The sequence below is a fragment of the Oncorhynchus kisutch genome, linkage group LG30, assembly GCF_002021735.2.
Source record: "Oncorhynchus kisutch isolate 150728-3 linkage group LG30, Okis_V2, whole genome shotgun sequence".
Classification (NCBI taxonomy): domain Eukaryota; kingdom Metazoa; phylum Chordata; class Actinopteri; order Salmoniformes; family Salmonidae; genus Oncorhynchus; species Oncorhynchus kisutch.
The window spans coordinates 44,686,361-44,700,235 of NC_034203.2; the positions used below are offsets into that span (position 1 = coordinate 44,686,361).

General features: G+C 44.8%; 1 protein-coding gene across 1 annotated transcript in view; it reads right to left on the minus strand.

The window, feature by feature from the left end:
* Positions 1-13,875, minus strand: part of LOC109880607 (receptor-type tyrosine-protein phosphatase mu-like) — a 432,469-nt gene that overhangs the window by 83,081 nt on the left and 335,513 nt on the right. The window contains 2 exon segments of the mRNA XM_031810129.1: positions 4,456-4,482; positions 4,924-5,001. Of these exon segments, the coding sequence (XP_031665989.1) occupies positions 4,456-4,482; positions 4,924-5,001 (105 nt within the window).

Below are 13,875 nucleotides of genomic sequence, written 5' to 3' on the forward strand. Positions count from 1 at the left end.
TATATAAGTGGTTGATCTCTCCCTCTCTGTTGTATAATAAACGGTTGATCTCTCTCTCTCTCTGTTAATAAATTGTTTTCATCTCTCTCTCTCTCGTTTTTATAAATGTTAATCTCCTCTCTCTCTCTGTTATATAATGGGTTTTATCTCTCTCTCTCTCTGTTTTTATAAGTGCGTTGATGTCTCTTCCCTCTCTCTGTTTATATAAGTGGTCTTCTCTCTCTCTCTCTCTGTTTACATAAGTGGTGATCTCTCTCTCTCTCTCTCTGTTTATACGTGGTGACTCTGCTCTCTCTCTCTCTCTCTCTCTCTCGTTTATATAAGTGGTTGATCTCTCTCCCTCTCTCGTTTATATAAGTGGTTGTTCTCTCTCTCTCTGTTTACATAAGTGTTGATCTCTCTCTCTCTCTCTCTCTGTTTACATAAGTGGATCTCTCTCTCTCTCTCTGTTTTACATAAGTGGTTTTCTCTCTCTCTCTCTCTCTGTTTATATAAGTGTTGATCTCTCTCTCTCTCTCTCTCGTTTATTATAAGTGGTTGATCTCTCTCTCTCGCTCTGTTTATGATAAGGTTGAGCTTGATTCTCTCTCTGTTTATATCAGTGGTTGATCTCTCTCTCTCTCTGTTTATTTTAAGTTGCTGATCTCTCTCCTCTTTGTCTCTGCTTTTATAAGTGGTTGATCTCTCTCTCTCTTTTATATAAGTGGTTTGATCTCTTTTCTCTCTCTCTCTCTCCCTCTCTGTTTATATAAGTGGTTGAACCTCTCTCTCTTCTGGTTATATAAGTGGTTGTTGGCTCTCTCTCTCCTCTCTCTCTCTCTCTCTCTCTCTGTTTATATGTGGTTGACCTCTCTCTCTCTCTGTTTATATAAGTGGTTGATCTCTCTCTCTCTCTCTCTCTCTCTCTGTTTATATAAGTGGTTGATCTCTCTCTCTCGCTCTGTTTATATAAGTGGATGATCTCTCTCTCTCTGTTGATATAAGTGGTTGATCTCTCTCTGTTTATATCAGTGGTTGATCTCTCTCTCTCTCTGTTTATTTAAGTTCTCTCTCTCTCTCTTTGTCTCTGTTTATATAAGTGGTTGATCTCTCTCTCTCTGTTTATTTAAGTGGTTGATCTCGCTCTCTGTCTCTGTTTATATAAGTGGTTGATCTCTCCCTCTCTCTCTCTGTTTATATAATTGTTTCATCTCTCTCTCTCTCTGTTTTTATAAATGGTTGATCTCTCCCTCTCTCTCTCTGTTTATATAATTGTTTCATCTCTCTCTCTCTCTGTTTATATAATTGTTTCATCTCTCTCTCTCTCTGTTTTTATAAATGGTTGATCTCTCCCTCTCTCTCTCTGTTTTTATAAGTGGTTGATCTCTCTCCCTCTCTCTGTTTATATAAGTGGTTGTTCTCTCTCTCTCTCTCTGTTTACATAAGTGGTTGATCTCTCTCTCTCTCTCTGTTTTTATACGTGGTTGATCTCTCTCTCTCTCTCTCTCTCTCTCTGTTTATATAAGTGGTTGATCTCTCTCCCTCTCTCTGTTTATATAAGTGGTTGTTCTCTCTCTCTCTCTGTTTACATAAGTGGTTGATCTCTCTCTCTCTCTCTCTCTGTTTACATAAGTGGTTGATCTCTCTCTCTCTCTCTCTGTTTACATAAGTGGTTGTTCTCTCTCTCTCTCTCTCTGTTTATATAAGTGGTTGATCTCTCTCTCTCTCTCTCTGTTTATATAAGTGGTTGATCTCTCTCTCTCGCTCTGTTTATATAAGTGGTTGATCTCTCTCTGTTTATATCAGTGGTTGATCTCTCTCTCTCTCTGTTTATTTAAGTTGCTGATCTCTCTCTCTTTGTCTCTGTTTTTATAAGTGGTTGATCTCTCTCTCTCTGTTTATATAAGTGGTTGATCTCTTTCTCTCTCTCTCTCTCTCTCTCTCTGTTTATATAAGTGGTTGACCTCTCTCTCTCTCTGTTTATATAAGTGGTTGATCTCTTTCTCTCTCTCTCTCTCTCTCTCTCTCTCTCTGTTTATATGTGGTTGACCTCTCTCTCTCTCTGTTTATATAAGTGGTTGATCTCTCTCTCTCTCTCTCTCTCTCTCTGTTTATATAAGTGGTTGATCTCTCTCTCTCGCTCTGTTTATATAAGTGGATGATCTCTCTCTCTCTGTTGATATAAGTGGTTGATCTCTCTCTGTTTATATCAGTGGTTGATCTCTCTCTCTCTCTGTTTATTTAAGTTCTCTCTCTCTCTCTTTGTCTCTGTTTATATAAGTGGTTGATCTCTCTCTCTCTGTTTATTTAAGTGGTTGATCTCGCTCTCTGTCTCTGTTTATATAAGTGGTTGATCTCTCCCTCTCTCTCTCTGTTTATATAATTGTTTCATCTCTCTCTCTCTCTGTTTTTATAAATGGTTGATCTCTCCCTCTCTCTCTCTGTTTATATAATTGTTTCATCTCTCTCTCTCTCTGTTTATATAATTGTTTCATCTCTCTCTCTCTCTGTTTTTATAAATGGTTGATCTCTCCCTCTCTCTCTCTGTTTATATAAGTGGTTGATCTGTCTCTCTCTCTCTCTGTTTACATAAGTGGTTGATCTCTCTCTCTCTGTTTATATAAGTGGTTGATCTCTCTCTCTCTCTCCCTGTTGATATAAGTGGTTGATCTCTCTCTCTGTCTCTGTTTATATATGTGTTTTATCTCTCTCTCTGTTTATATAAGTGGTTGATCTCGATCTCTCTGTTTATATAAGTGGTTGATCTCTCTCTCTCTCTCTCCCTGTTGATATAAGTGGTTGATCTCTCTCTCTGTCTCTGTTTATATATGTGTTTTATCTCTCTCTGTTTATATAAGTGGTTGATCTCGATCTCTCTGTTTATATAAGTGGTTGATTTCTTCCCTTCTCTATTTTTTAAGTGTACTAGAGTAATTGTACAAGTAACTGTAGTAACCAGTGGCCATGGCGATAGGTAGGAGTGCGCTACCTACACAACCCCCCACATCCAGTCCACATGCATATGAGAGGTAATACATGTTACGCCAGGGGACATCATACCCATAGTATATGTGACATCACACACACGGCACACGCAATGCAGATGGGATGGAGTGAAGCCAGCCTCAGCCCAGGGGAAACCACAGAGATATACAGGGAGGAAGAGGAGGAGGATGAGGAAGATGAAGAGGAGGAAGATGAAGGAAAAGAGGAAGAGAAGGAAGGGAAAGAGGAGGCTGAGGAGGAAGAGGAGGAAGGGAAAGAGGAGGAAGAGGAGGAAGGGAAAGAGGAGGAAGAGGAGGAAAGGAAAGAGGAAGATGAGGGAAGATGGAGAGGGGGGAAGGGGAGTAGGGAGAAGCAGCAGGCAGATATTGAAGATGACTTTCAGTAACAGAGCTGACCAAAGGGGACACAGTCTCTTTTTCATGTAAAAAAAAATATATATATACACACACACACACACTACTGTTCAAAAGTTTGGGGTCATTTAGAAATGTCCTTGTTTTTGAAAGAAAAGCACATTTTTCATTTATTTATTGTTGCTTGAAACGGCAGATTTTTAATGGAATATCTACATAGGCGTACAGAGACCCATTATCAGCAACCATCACTCCTGTGTTCCAATGGCACGTTGTGTTAGCTAATCCAAGTTTATCATTTTAAAAGGCTAATTGATCACTAGAAAACACTTTTGCAATTATGTTAGCACAGCTGAAAACTGTTGTCCTGTGAGTAATTAAATAAGCAATAAAACTGGCCTTAATTAGACTAGTTGAGTATCTGGAGCATCAGCATTTGTGAGTTTGATTACAGGCTCAAAATGTCCAGAAACAAAGACCTTTCTTCTGAAACGCATGTCTATTCTTGTCCTGAGAAATGAAGGCTATTCCATGTGAGAAATTGCCAAGAAACTGAAGATCTCGTACAACGCTGTGTACTACTCCCTTCACAGAACAGTGGAAACGGACTCTAACCAGAATAGAAAGAGGAGTGGGAGGCCCCGGTGCACAACTGAGCAAGAGGATGAGTACATTAGAGCGTCTAGTTTGAGAAACAGACGCCTCACAAGTCCTCAACTGGCAGCTTCATTAAATAGTACCCTCAAAACACCAGTCTCAACGTCAACAGTGAAGAGGTCGACTCCGGGATGCTGGCCTTCTAGGCAGAGTTCCTCTGTCCAGTGTCTGTGTTCTTTTGCCCATCTTAATCTTTTGTTTTTATTGGCCAGTCTGAGATGCTGGCCTTCTATGGCAGGCTACACTGTATTTCTGATCAATGTCATTTAATAATGTTAAAACAATGTAGCTTTTCTTTCAAAAACAAGGACATTTCTAAATGACCCTAAACTTTTGAACGGTAGTGTGTGTATATATATTTTTTTTATAAAGGCTTAAAATATAAGCAAGTTAAATGGCAAATTCCATTATAAAACTCACAGCGGAAATGCGAATAGTGGTAAAAGAAGATTTGTCTCACCTAAGATAGCAGTAGGCACAAAGGGATCTGGTCATAACCCCCAAAACAAGTGCAGAGATTGGAGGAAGAAGTGAGAGAAAATAGAGGTAAATAAAAGAATAGGAGATAAGAATGGAGAAGAACTAAATAACAGAGCACAGTGAATGTGATTATAGACCGACGCTAGAAGAAGAATAGACAGAAGAATATAGGCTTATAGCTGAAGACATAAGAACTATTACATCTCACACAAAGAGACTCTGTGGACTGTTGATATGGAAAGGCACGAAGATAGCTAGTGCCTTCATAAAGAGTATGTTTACTGAAATGATTGATCCAACAACGGCCTATAGGTTAAAAGGTTAGAAGATAAACACTCATGTCAGCTCATCGCTAGGTACTTTTTTCAAACCATTGACTTGTACTCTCTACTACCTACCATGAGTATAATATATAGTAACAGAATGGTGTGTGTTTAAAAGTGTTTACCTGGGTAGTAGGACTTGGGGAGCGTTGTGCTGAGAGTATTAGACTTATTCAGGGTAAAGGAGGAAGAGGACAACCCAGCTAGAGACAGAAAATAAACAATCGTCAATTATATAGTTAGAGAATCTCAACATAATCATTGAACATGAATATAATGTATGTGAATCATATAATCTTAGTAGCTTAGTAGTAATTTAGTGTAGTAGTTTAGGACCAACACCATGTCACCTAGGACCAATACCATCTAGGACCAACACCATCTAGGACCAACACCATCTAGGACCAACACTATCTAGGACCAACACCATCTAGGACCAACACCATCTAGGACCAACACTATCTAGGACCAACACCATCTAGGACCAACACCATCTAGGACCAACACCATCTAGGACCAACACCATCTAGGACCACACCATGTCATCTAGGACCAACACCATCTAGGACCAACACCATGTAATCTATGACCAAAACCATTTAAGACCAACACCATCTAGGACCAACACAATCTAGGACCAACACCATGTAATCTATGACCACACACCATCTAGGACCAACACCATCTAGGACCAACACAATCTAGGACCAGCACCATGTCATCTATGACCAACACCATCTAGGACCAACACCATGTCATCTAGGACCAACACCATCTAGGACCAACATCATCTAGGACCAACACCATCTAGGACCAATACCATCCAGGACCAACACCATCTAGGACCAACACCATCTAGGACCAACACCATCCAGGACCAACACCATCTAGGACCAACACCATCTAGGACCAACACCATCCAGGACCAACACCATCTATGACCAACACCATGTCATCTAGGACCAACATTATCTAGGACCAACACCATCTAGGACCAACACCATGTCACCTAGGACCAATACCATCTAGGACCAACACCATGTCACCTAGGACCAATACCATCTAGGACCAACACCATGTCACCTAGGACCAATACCATCTAGGACCAACACCATGTCACCTAGGACCAATACCATCTAGGACCAACATCATCTAGGACCAACACCATCTAGGACCAAGACCATCCAGGACCAACACGATCTAAGACCAACACCATGTCATCTAGGACCAATACCATCTAGGACCAATACCATCTAGGACCAACACCATCTAGAACCAACACAATGTCATCTAGGACCAACACCATCTAGGACCAACACTATCTAGGACCAACACCATCTAGGACCAACACCATCTAAGACCAACACCATCTAGGACCAACACCATCTAGGACCAACACCATCTAGGACCAACACTATCTAGGACCAACACCATCTAGGACCAACACCATCTAGGACCAACACCATCTAGACCCAACACCATGTCATCTAGGACCAACACCATCTAGGACCAACACCATCTAGGACCAACACCATCTAGGACCAACACCATCTAGGACCAACACCATCTATGACCAACACCATCTAGGACCAACACCATCTAGGACCAAAACCATCTAGGACCAACACCATCTAGGACCAACACCATCTAGACCCAACACCCTGTCATCTATGACAAACACCATCTAAGACCAACACCATCTAGGACCAACACCATCTAGACCCAACACCATCTATGACCAACACCATGTCATCTAGGACCAACACCATGTCATCTAGGACCAACACCATGTCATCTAGGACCAACACCATCTAGGACCAACATCATGTCATCTAGGACCAACACCATGTCACCTAGGACCAACACCATCTAGGACCAACACCATCTAGGACCAACACCATCTAGGACCAACACCATCTAGGACCAACACCATGTCATCTAGGACCAACACCATCTAGGACCAACACCATGTCATCTAGGACCAATACCATCTAGGACCAACACCATCTAGGACCAACACCATCTAGGACCAACACCATCTAGGACCACACAATCTAGGACCAACACCATGTAATCTAGGACCAACACCATCTAGGACCAACACCATGTAATCTAGGACCAACACCATCTAGGACCAACACCATCTAGGACCAACACCATCTAGGACCAATACCATCTAGGACCAACACCATCTAGGATCATCACCATCTACGACCAACACCATCTAGGACCAACACAATCTAGGACCAACACCATGTAATCTATGACCCAACACCATCTAGGACCAACACCATGTAATCTAGGACCAATACCATCTAGGACCAATACCATCTAGGACCAACACCATCTAGAACCAACACAATGTCATCTAGGACCAACACCATCTAGGACCAACACCATCTAGGACCAACACCATCTAGACCCAACACCATGTAATCTAGGACCAACACCATCTAAGACCAACACCATCTAGGACCAACACCATCTAGGACCAACACCATCTAGACCCAACACCATGTCATCTAGGACCAACACCATCTAGGACCAAAACCATCTAGGACCAACACCATCTAGGACCAACACCATCTAGACCCAACACCATCTATGACCAACACCATGTCATCTAGGACCAACACCATGTCATCTAGGACCAACACCATGTCATCTAGGACCAACACCATCTAGGACCAACATCATGTCATCTAGGACCAACACCATGTCACCTAGGACCAACACCATCTAGGACCAACACCATCTAGGACCAACACCATCTAGGACCAACACCATGTCATCTAGGACCAACACCATCTAGGACCAACACCATGTCATCTAGGACCAATACCATCTAGGACCAACACCATCTAGGACCAACACCATCTAGGACCAACACCATCTAGGACCAACACAATCTAGGACCAACACCATGTAATCTAGGACCAACACCATCTAGGACCAACACCATGTAATCTAGGACCAACACCATCTAGGACCAACACCATCTAGGACCAACACCATCTAGGACCAATACCATCTAGGACCAACACCATCTAGGATCATCACCATCTACGACCAACACCATCTAGGACCAACACAATCTAGGACCAACACCATGTAATCTATGACCAACACCATCTAGGACCAACACCATGTAATCTAGGACCAATACCATCTAGGACCAATACCATCTAGGACCAACACCATCTAGAACCAACACAATGTCATCTAGGACCAACACCATCTAGGACCAACACCATCTAGGACCAACACTATCTAGGACCAACACCATCTAGGACCAACACCATCTAGACCCAACACCATGTCATCTAGGACCAACACCATCTAAGACCAACACCATCTAGGACCAACACCATCTAGGACCAACACCATCTAGGACCAACACCATCTAGGACCAACACCATCTAGACCCAACACCATGTCATCTAGGACCAACACCATCTAAGACCAACACCATCTAGGACCAACACCATCTAGGCCCAACACCATCTAGGACCAACACCATCTAGGGCCAACACCATCTAGGACCAACACTATCTATGACCAACACCATCTAGGACCAACACCATCTAGGACCAAAACCATCTAGGACCAACACCATCTAGGACCAACACCATCTAGACCCAACACCCTGTCATCTATGACCAACACCATCTAAGACCAACACCATCTAGGACCAACACCATGTCATCTAGGACCAACACCATGTCATCTAGGACCAACACCATGTCATCTAGGACCAACACCATCTAGGACCAACATCATGTCATCTAGGACCAACACCATGTCACCTAGGACCAACACCATCTAGACCCAACACCATCTAGGACCAACACCATGTCATCTAGGACCAACACCATCTCATCTAGGACCAACACCATGTCATCTAGGACCAACACCATCTAGGACCAACATCATGTCATCTAGGACCAACACCATGTCACCTAGGACCAACATCATCTAGGACCAACACTATCTAGGACCAACACCATCTAGGACCAACACCATCTAGGACCAACACCATCTAGGACCAATACCATCTAGGACCAATACCATCTAGGACCAACACCATCTAGGACCAACACAATCTAGGACCAACACCATCTAGGACCAACACCATCTAGGACCAACACCATCTAGGACCAACACCATCTAGGACCAACACCATGTAATCTATGACCAACACCATCTAGGACCAACACCATGTCATCTAGGACCAACACCATCTAGGACCAACACCATCTAGGACCAACACCATCTAGGACCAACACCATCTAGACCCAACACCATCTCATCTAGGACCAACACCATCTAGGACCAACACCATGTCACAGACCTCTCCTAGGACCAGGGGATGTAGTTACAGGGATGACTAACACCATCTAGGACCAGAGGATGTAGTTACAGGGATGACTAACACCATCTAACCATCTAATATAGACATCTAAATGACACCAATAGACAGTCAACAACTGAGGTGAAGGGGCTTCTGGACCGGTTTTGGGACCAGGAGGGCAATATTAGGGGATGCCAGGCTTTGAGAACAGGAGGGACAAGAACAGTAGGACAACATCATTTACATTTACTAATATTGTCTTGTTCATACCCCTCCCTCTCTGTCCAAAGCCTCTGTCCTTATCCCAGTAATGTTGTCTTGTTCATACCCCTCCCTCTCTGTCCAAAGCCTCGGTCCTTATCCCGGTAATACTGTCGTGTTCATACCCCTCCCTCTCTGTCCAAAGCCTCGGTCCTTATCCCAGTAATGTTGTCTTGTTCATACCCCTCCCTCTCTGTCCAAAGCCTCGGTCCTTATCCCAGTCATGTTGTCTTGTTCATACCCCTCCCTCTCTGTCCAAAGCCTCGGTCCTTATCCCAGTAATATTGTCTTGTTCATACCCCTCCCTCTCTGTCCAAAGCCTCGGTCCTTATCCCAGTAATATTGTCTTGTTCATACCCCTCCCTCTCTGTCCAAAGCCTCGGTCCTTATCCCAGTAATGTTGTCTTGTTCACACCCCTCCCTCTCTGTCCAAAGCCTCGGTCCTTATCCCAGTAATGTTGTCTTGTTCACACCCCTCCCTCTCTGTCCAAAGCCTCGGTCCTTATCCCAGTAATATTGTCTTGTTCATACCCCTCCCTCTCTGTCCAAAGCCTCGGTCCTTATCCCAGTAATGTTGTCTTGTTCATACCCCTCCCTCTATGTCCAAAGCCTCGGTCCTTATCCCAGTAATATTGTCTTGTTCCTACCCCTCCCTCTCTGTCCAAAGCCTCGGTCCTTATCCCAGTAATATTGTCTTGTTCATACCCCTCCCTCTCTGTCCAAAGCCTCGGTCCTTATCCCAGTAATATTGTCTTGTTCATACCCCTCCCTCTCTGTCCAAAGCCTCGGTCCTTATCCCAGTAATGTTGTCTTGTTCATACCCCTCCCTCTCTGTCCAAAGCCTCGGTCCTTATCCCAGTAATATTGTCTTGTTCATACCCCTCCCTCTCTGTCCAAAGCCTCGGTCCTTATCCCAGTAATGTTGTCTTGTTCATACCCCTCCCTCTCTGTCCAAAGCCTCGGTCCTTATCCCAGTAATGTTGTCTTGTTCATACCCCTCCCTCTCTGTCCAAAGCCTCGGTCCTTATCCCAGTAATATTGTCTTGTTCATACCCCTCCCTCTCTGTCCAAAGCCTCGGTCCTTATCCCAGTAATGTTGTCTTGTTCATACCCCTCCCTCTCTGTCCAAAGCCTCGGTCCTTATCCCAGTAATATTGTCTTGTTCATACCCCTCCCTCTTCTGTCCAAAGCCTCGGTCCTTATCCCAGTAATATTGTCTTGTTCATACCCCTCCCTCTCTGTCCAAAGCCTCGGTCCTTATCCCAGTAATATTGTCTTGTTCATACCCCTCCCTCTCTGTCCAAAGCCTCGGTCCTTATCCCAGTAATATTGTCTTGTTCATACCCCTCCCTCTCTGTCCAAAGCCTCGGTCCTTATCCCAGTAATATTGTCTTGTTCATACCCCTCCCTCTCTGTCCAAAGCCTCGGTCCTTATCCCAGTAATGTTGTCTTGTTCATACCCCTCCCTCTCTGTTCAAAGCCTCGGGCCTTATCCCAGTAATGTTGTCTTGTTCATACCCCTCCTTCTCTGTCCAAAGCCTAGGTCCTTATCCCAGTAATATTGTCTTGTTCATACCCCTCCCTCTTCTGTCCAAAGCCTCGGTCCTTATCCCAGTAATATTGTCTTGTTCATACCCCTCCCTCTTCTGTCCAAAGCCTCGGTCCTTATCCCAGTAATATTGTCTTGTTCATACCCCTCCCTCTCTGTCCAAAGCCTCGGTCCTTATCCCAGTAATATTGTCTTGTTCATACCCCTCCCTCTCTGTCCAAAGCCTCGGTCCTTATCCCAGTAATGTTGTCTTGTTCATACCCCTCCCTCTCTGTCCAAAGCCTCGGTCCTTATCCCAGTAATATTGTCTTGTTCATACCCCTCCCTCTCTGTCCAAAGCCTCGGTCCTTATCCCAGTAATGTTGTCTTGTTCATACCCCTCCCTCTCTGTCCAAAGCCTCGGTCCTTATCCCAGTAATGTTGTCTTGTTCATACCCCTCCTTCTCTGTCCAAAGCCTAGGTCCTTATCCCAGTAATATTGTCTTGTTCATACCCCTCCCTCTTCTGTCCAAAGCCTCGGTCCTTATCCCAGTAATATTGTCTTGTTCATACCCCTCCCTCTTCTGTCCAAAGCCTCGGTCCTTATCCCAGTAATATTGTCTTGTTCATACCCCTCCCTCTTCTGTCCAAAGCCTCGGTCCTTATCCCAGTAATATTGTCTTGTTCATAGCCCTCCCTCTTCTGTCCAAAGCCTCGGTCCTTATCCCAGTAATATTGTCTTGTTCATAGCCCTCCCTCTTCTGTCCAAAGCCTCGGTCCTTATCCCAGTAATATTGTCTTGTTCATACCCCCTCCCTCTCTGTCCAAAGCCTCGGTCCTTATCCCAGTAATGTTGTCTTGTTCATACCCCTCCCTCTCTGTCCAAAGCCTCGGGCCTTATCCCAGTAATGTTGTCTTGTTCATACCCCTCCTTCTCTGTCCAAAGCCTAGGTCCTTATCCCAGTAATATTGTCTTGTTCATACCCCTCCCTCTTCTGTCCAAAGCCTCGGTCCTTATCCCAGTAATATTGTCTTGTTCATACCCCTCCCTCTTCTGTCCAAAGCCTCGGTCCTTATCCCAGTAATATTGTCTTGTTCATACCCCTCCCTCTCTGTCCAAAGCCTCGGTCCTTATCCCAGTAATATTGTCTTGTTCATACCCCTCCCTCTCTGTCCAAAGCCTCGGTCCTTATCCCAGTAATGTTGTCTTGTTCATACCCCTCCCTCTCTGTCCAAAGCCTCGGTCCTTATCCCAGTAATGTTGTCTTGTTCATACCCCTCCCTCTCTGTCCAAAGCCTCGGTCCTTATCCCAGTAATATTGTCTTGTTCATACCCCTCCCTCTCTGTCCAAAGCCTCGGTCCTTATCCCAGTAATGTTGTCTTGTTCATACCCCTCCCTCTCTGTCCAAAGCCTCGGTCCTTATCCCAGTAATGTTGTCTTGTTCATACCCCTCCTTCTCTGTCCAAAGCCTAGGTCCTTATCCCAGTAATATTGTCTTGTTCATACCCCTCCCTCTTCTGTCCAAAGCCTCGGTCCTTATCCCAGTAATATTGTCTTGTTCATACCCCTCCCTCTTCTGTCCAAAGCCTCGGTCCTTATCCCAGTAATATTGTCTTGTTCATACCCCTCCCTCTTCTGTCCAAAGCCTCGGTCCTTATCCCAGTAATATTGTCTTGTTCATACCCCTCCCTCTTCTGTCCAAAGCCTCGGTCCTTATCCCAGTAATATTGTCTTGTTCATAGCCCTCCCTCTTCTGTCCAAAGCCTCGGTCCTTATCCCAGTAATATTGTCTTGTTCATAGCCCTCCCTCTTCTGTCCAAAGCCTCGGTCCTTATCCCAGTAATATTGTCTTGTTCATAGCCCTCCCTCTTCTGTCCAAAGCCTCGGTCCTTATCCCAGTAATATTGTCTTGTTCATACCCCTCCCTCTTCTGTCCAAAGCGTCGGTCCTTATCCCAGTAATATTGTCTTGTTCATACCCCTCCCTCTTCTGTCCAAAGCCTCGGTCCTTATCCCAGTAATATTGTCTTGTTCACACCCCTCCCTCTTCTGTCCAAAGCCTCGGTCCTTATCCCAGTAATATTGTCTTGTTCATACCCCTCCCTCTTCTGTCCAAAGCGTCGGTCCTTATCCCAGTAATATTGTCTTGTTCATACCCCTCCCTCTTCTGTCCAAAGCCTCGGTCCTTATCCCAGTAATATTGTCTTGTTCATACCCCTCCCTCTTCTGTCCAAAGCCTCGGTCCTTATCCCAGTAACATTGTCTTGTTCACACCCCTCCCTCTTCTGTCCAAAGCCTCGGTCCTTATCCCAGTAATATTGTCTTGTTCACACCCCTCCCTCTTCTGTCCAAAGCCTCGGTCCTTATCCCAGTAATGTTGTCTTGTTCATACCCCTCCCTCTTCTGTCCAAAGCCTCGGTCCTTATCCCAGTAATGTTGTCTTGTTCATACCCCTCCCTCTTCTGTCCAAAGCCTCGGTCCTTATCCCAGTAATGTTGCCCTACAGTCCTTGCCCCTTCTGTCCAAAGCCTCGGCCCTTATCCCAGTAATGTTGCCCTACAGTCCTTGCCCCTTCTGTCCAAAGCCTCGGTCCTTATCCCAGTAATGTTGCCCTACAGTCCTTGCCCCTTCTGTCCAAAGCCTCGGTCCTTATCCCAGTAATGTTGCCCTACAGTCCTTTCCCCTTCTGTCCAAAGCCTCGGTCCTTATCCCAGTAATGTTGCCCTACAGTCCTTGCCCCTTCTGTCCAAAGCCTCGGTCCTTATCCCAGTAATGTTGCCCTACAGTCCTTGCCCCTTCTGTCCAAAGCCTCGGTCCTTATCCCAGTAATGTTGCCCTACAGTCCTTGCCCCTTCTGTCCAAAGCCTCGGTCCTTATCCCAGTAATGTTGCCCTACAGTCCGTGCCCCTTCTGTCCAAAGCCTCGGTCCTTATCCC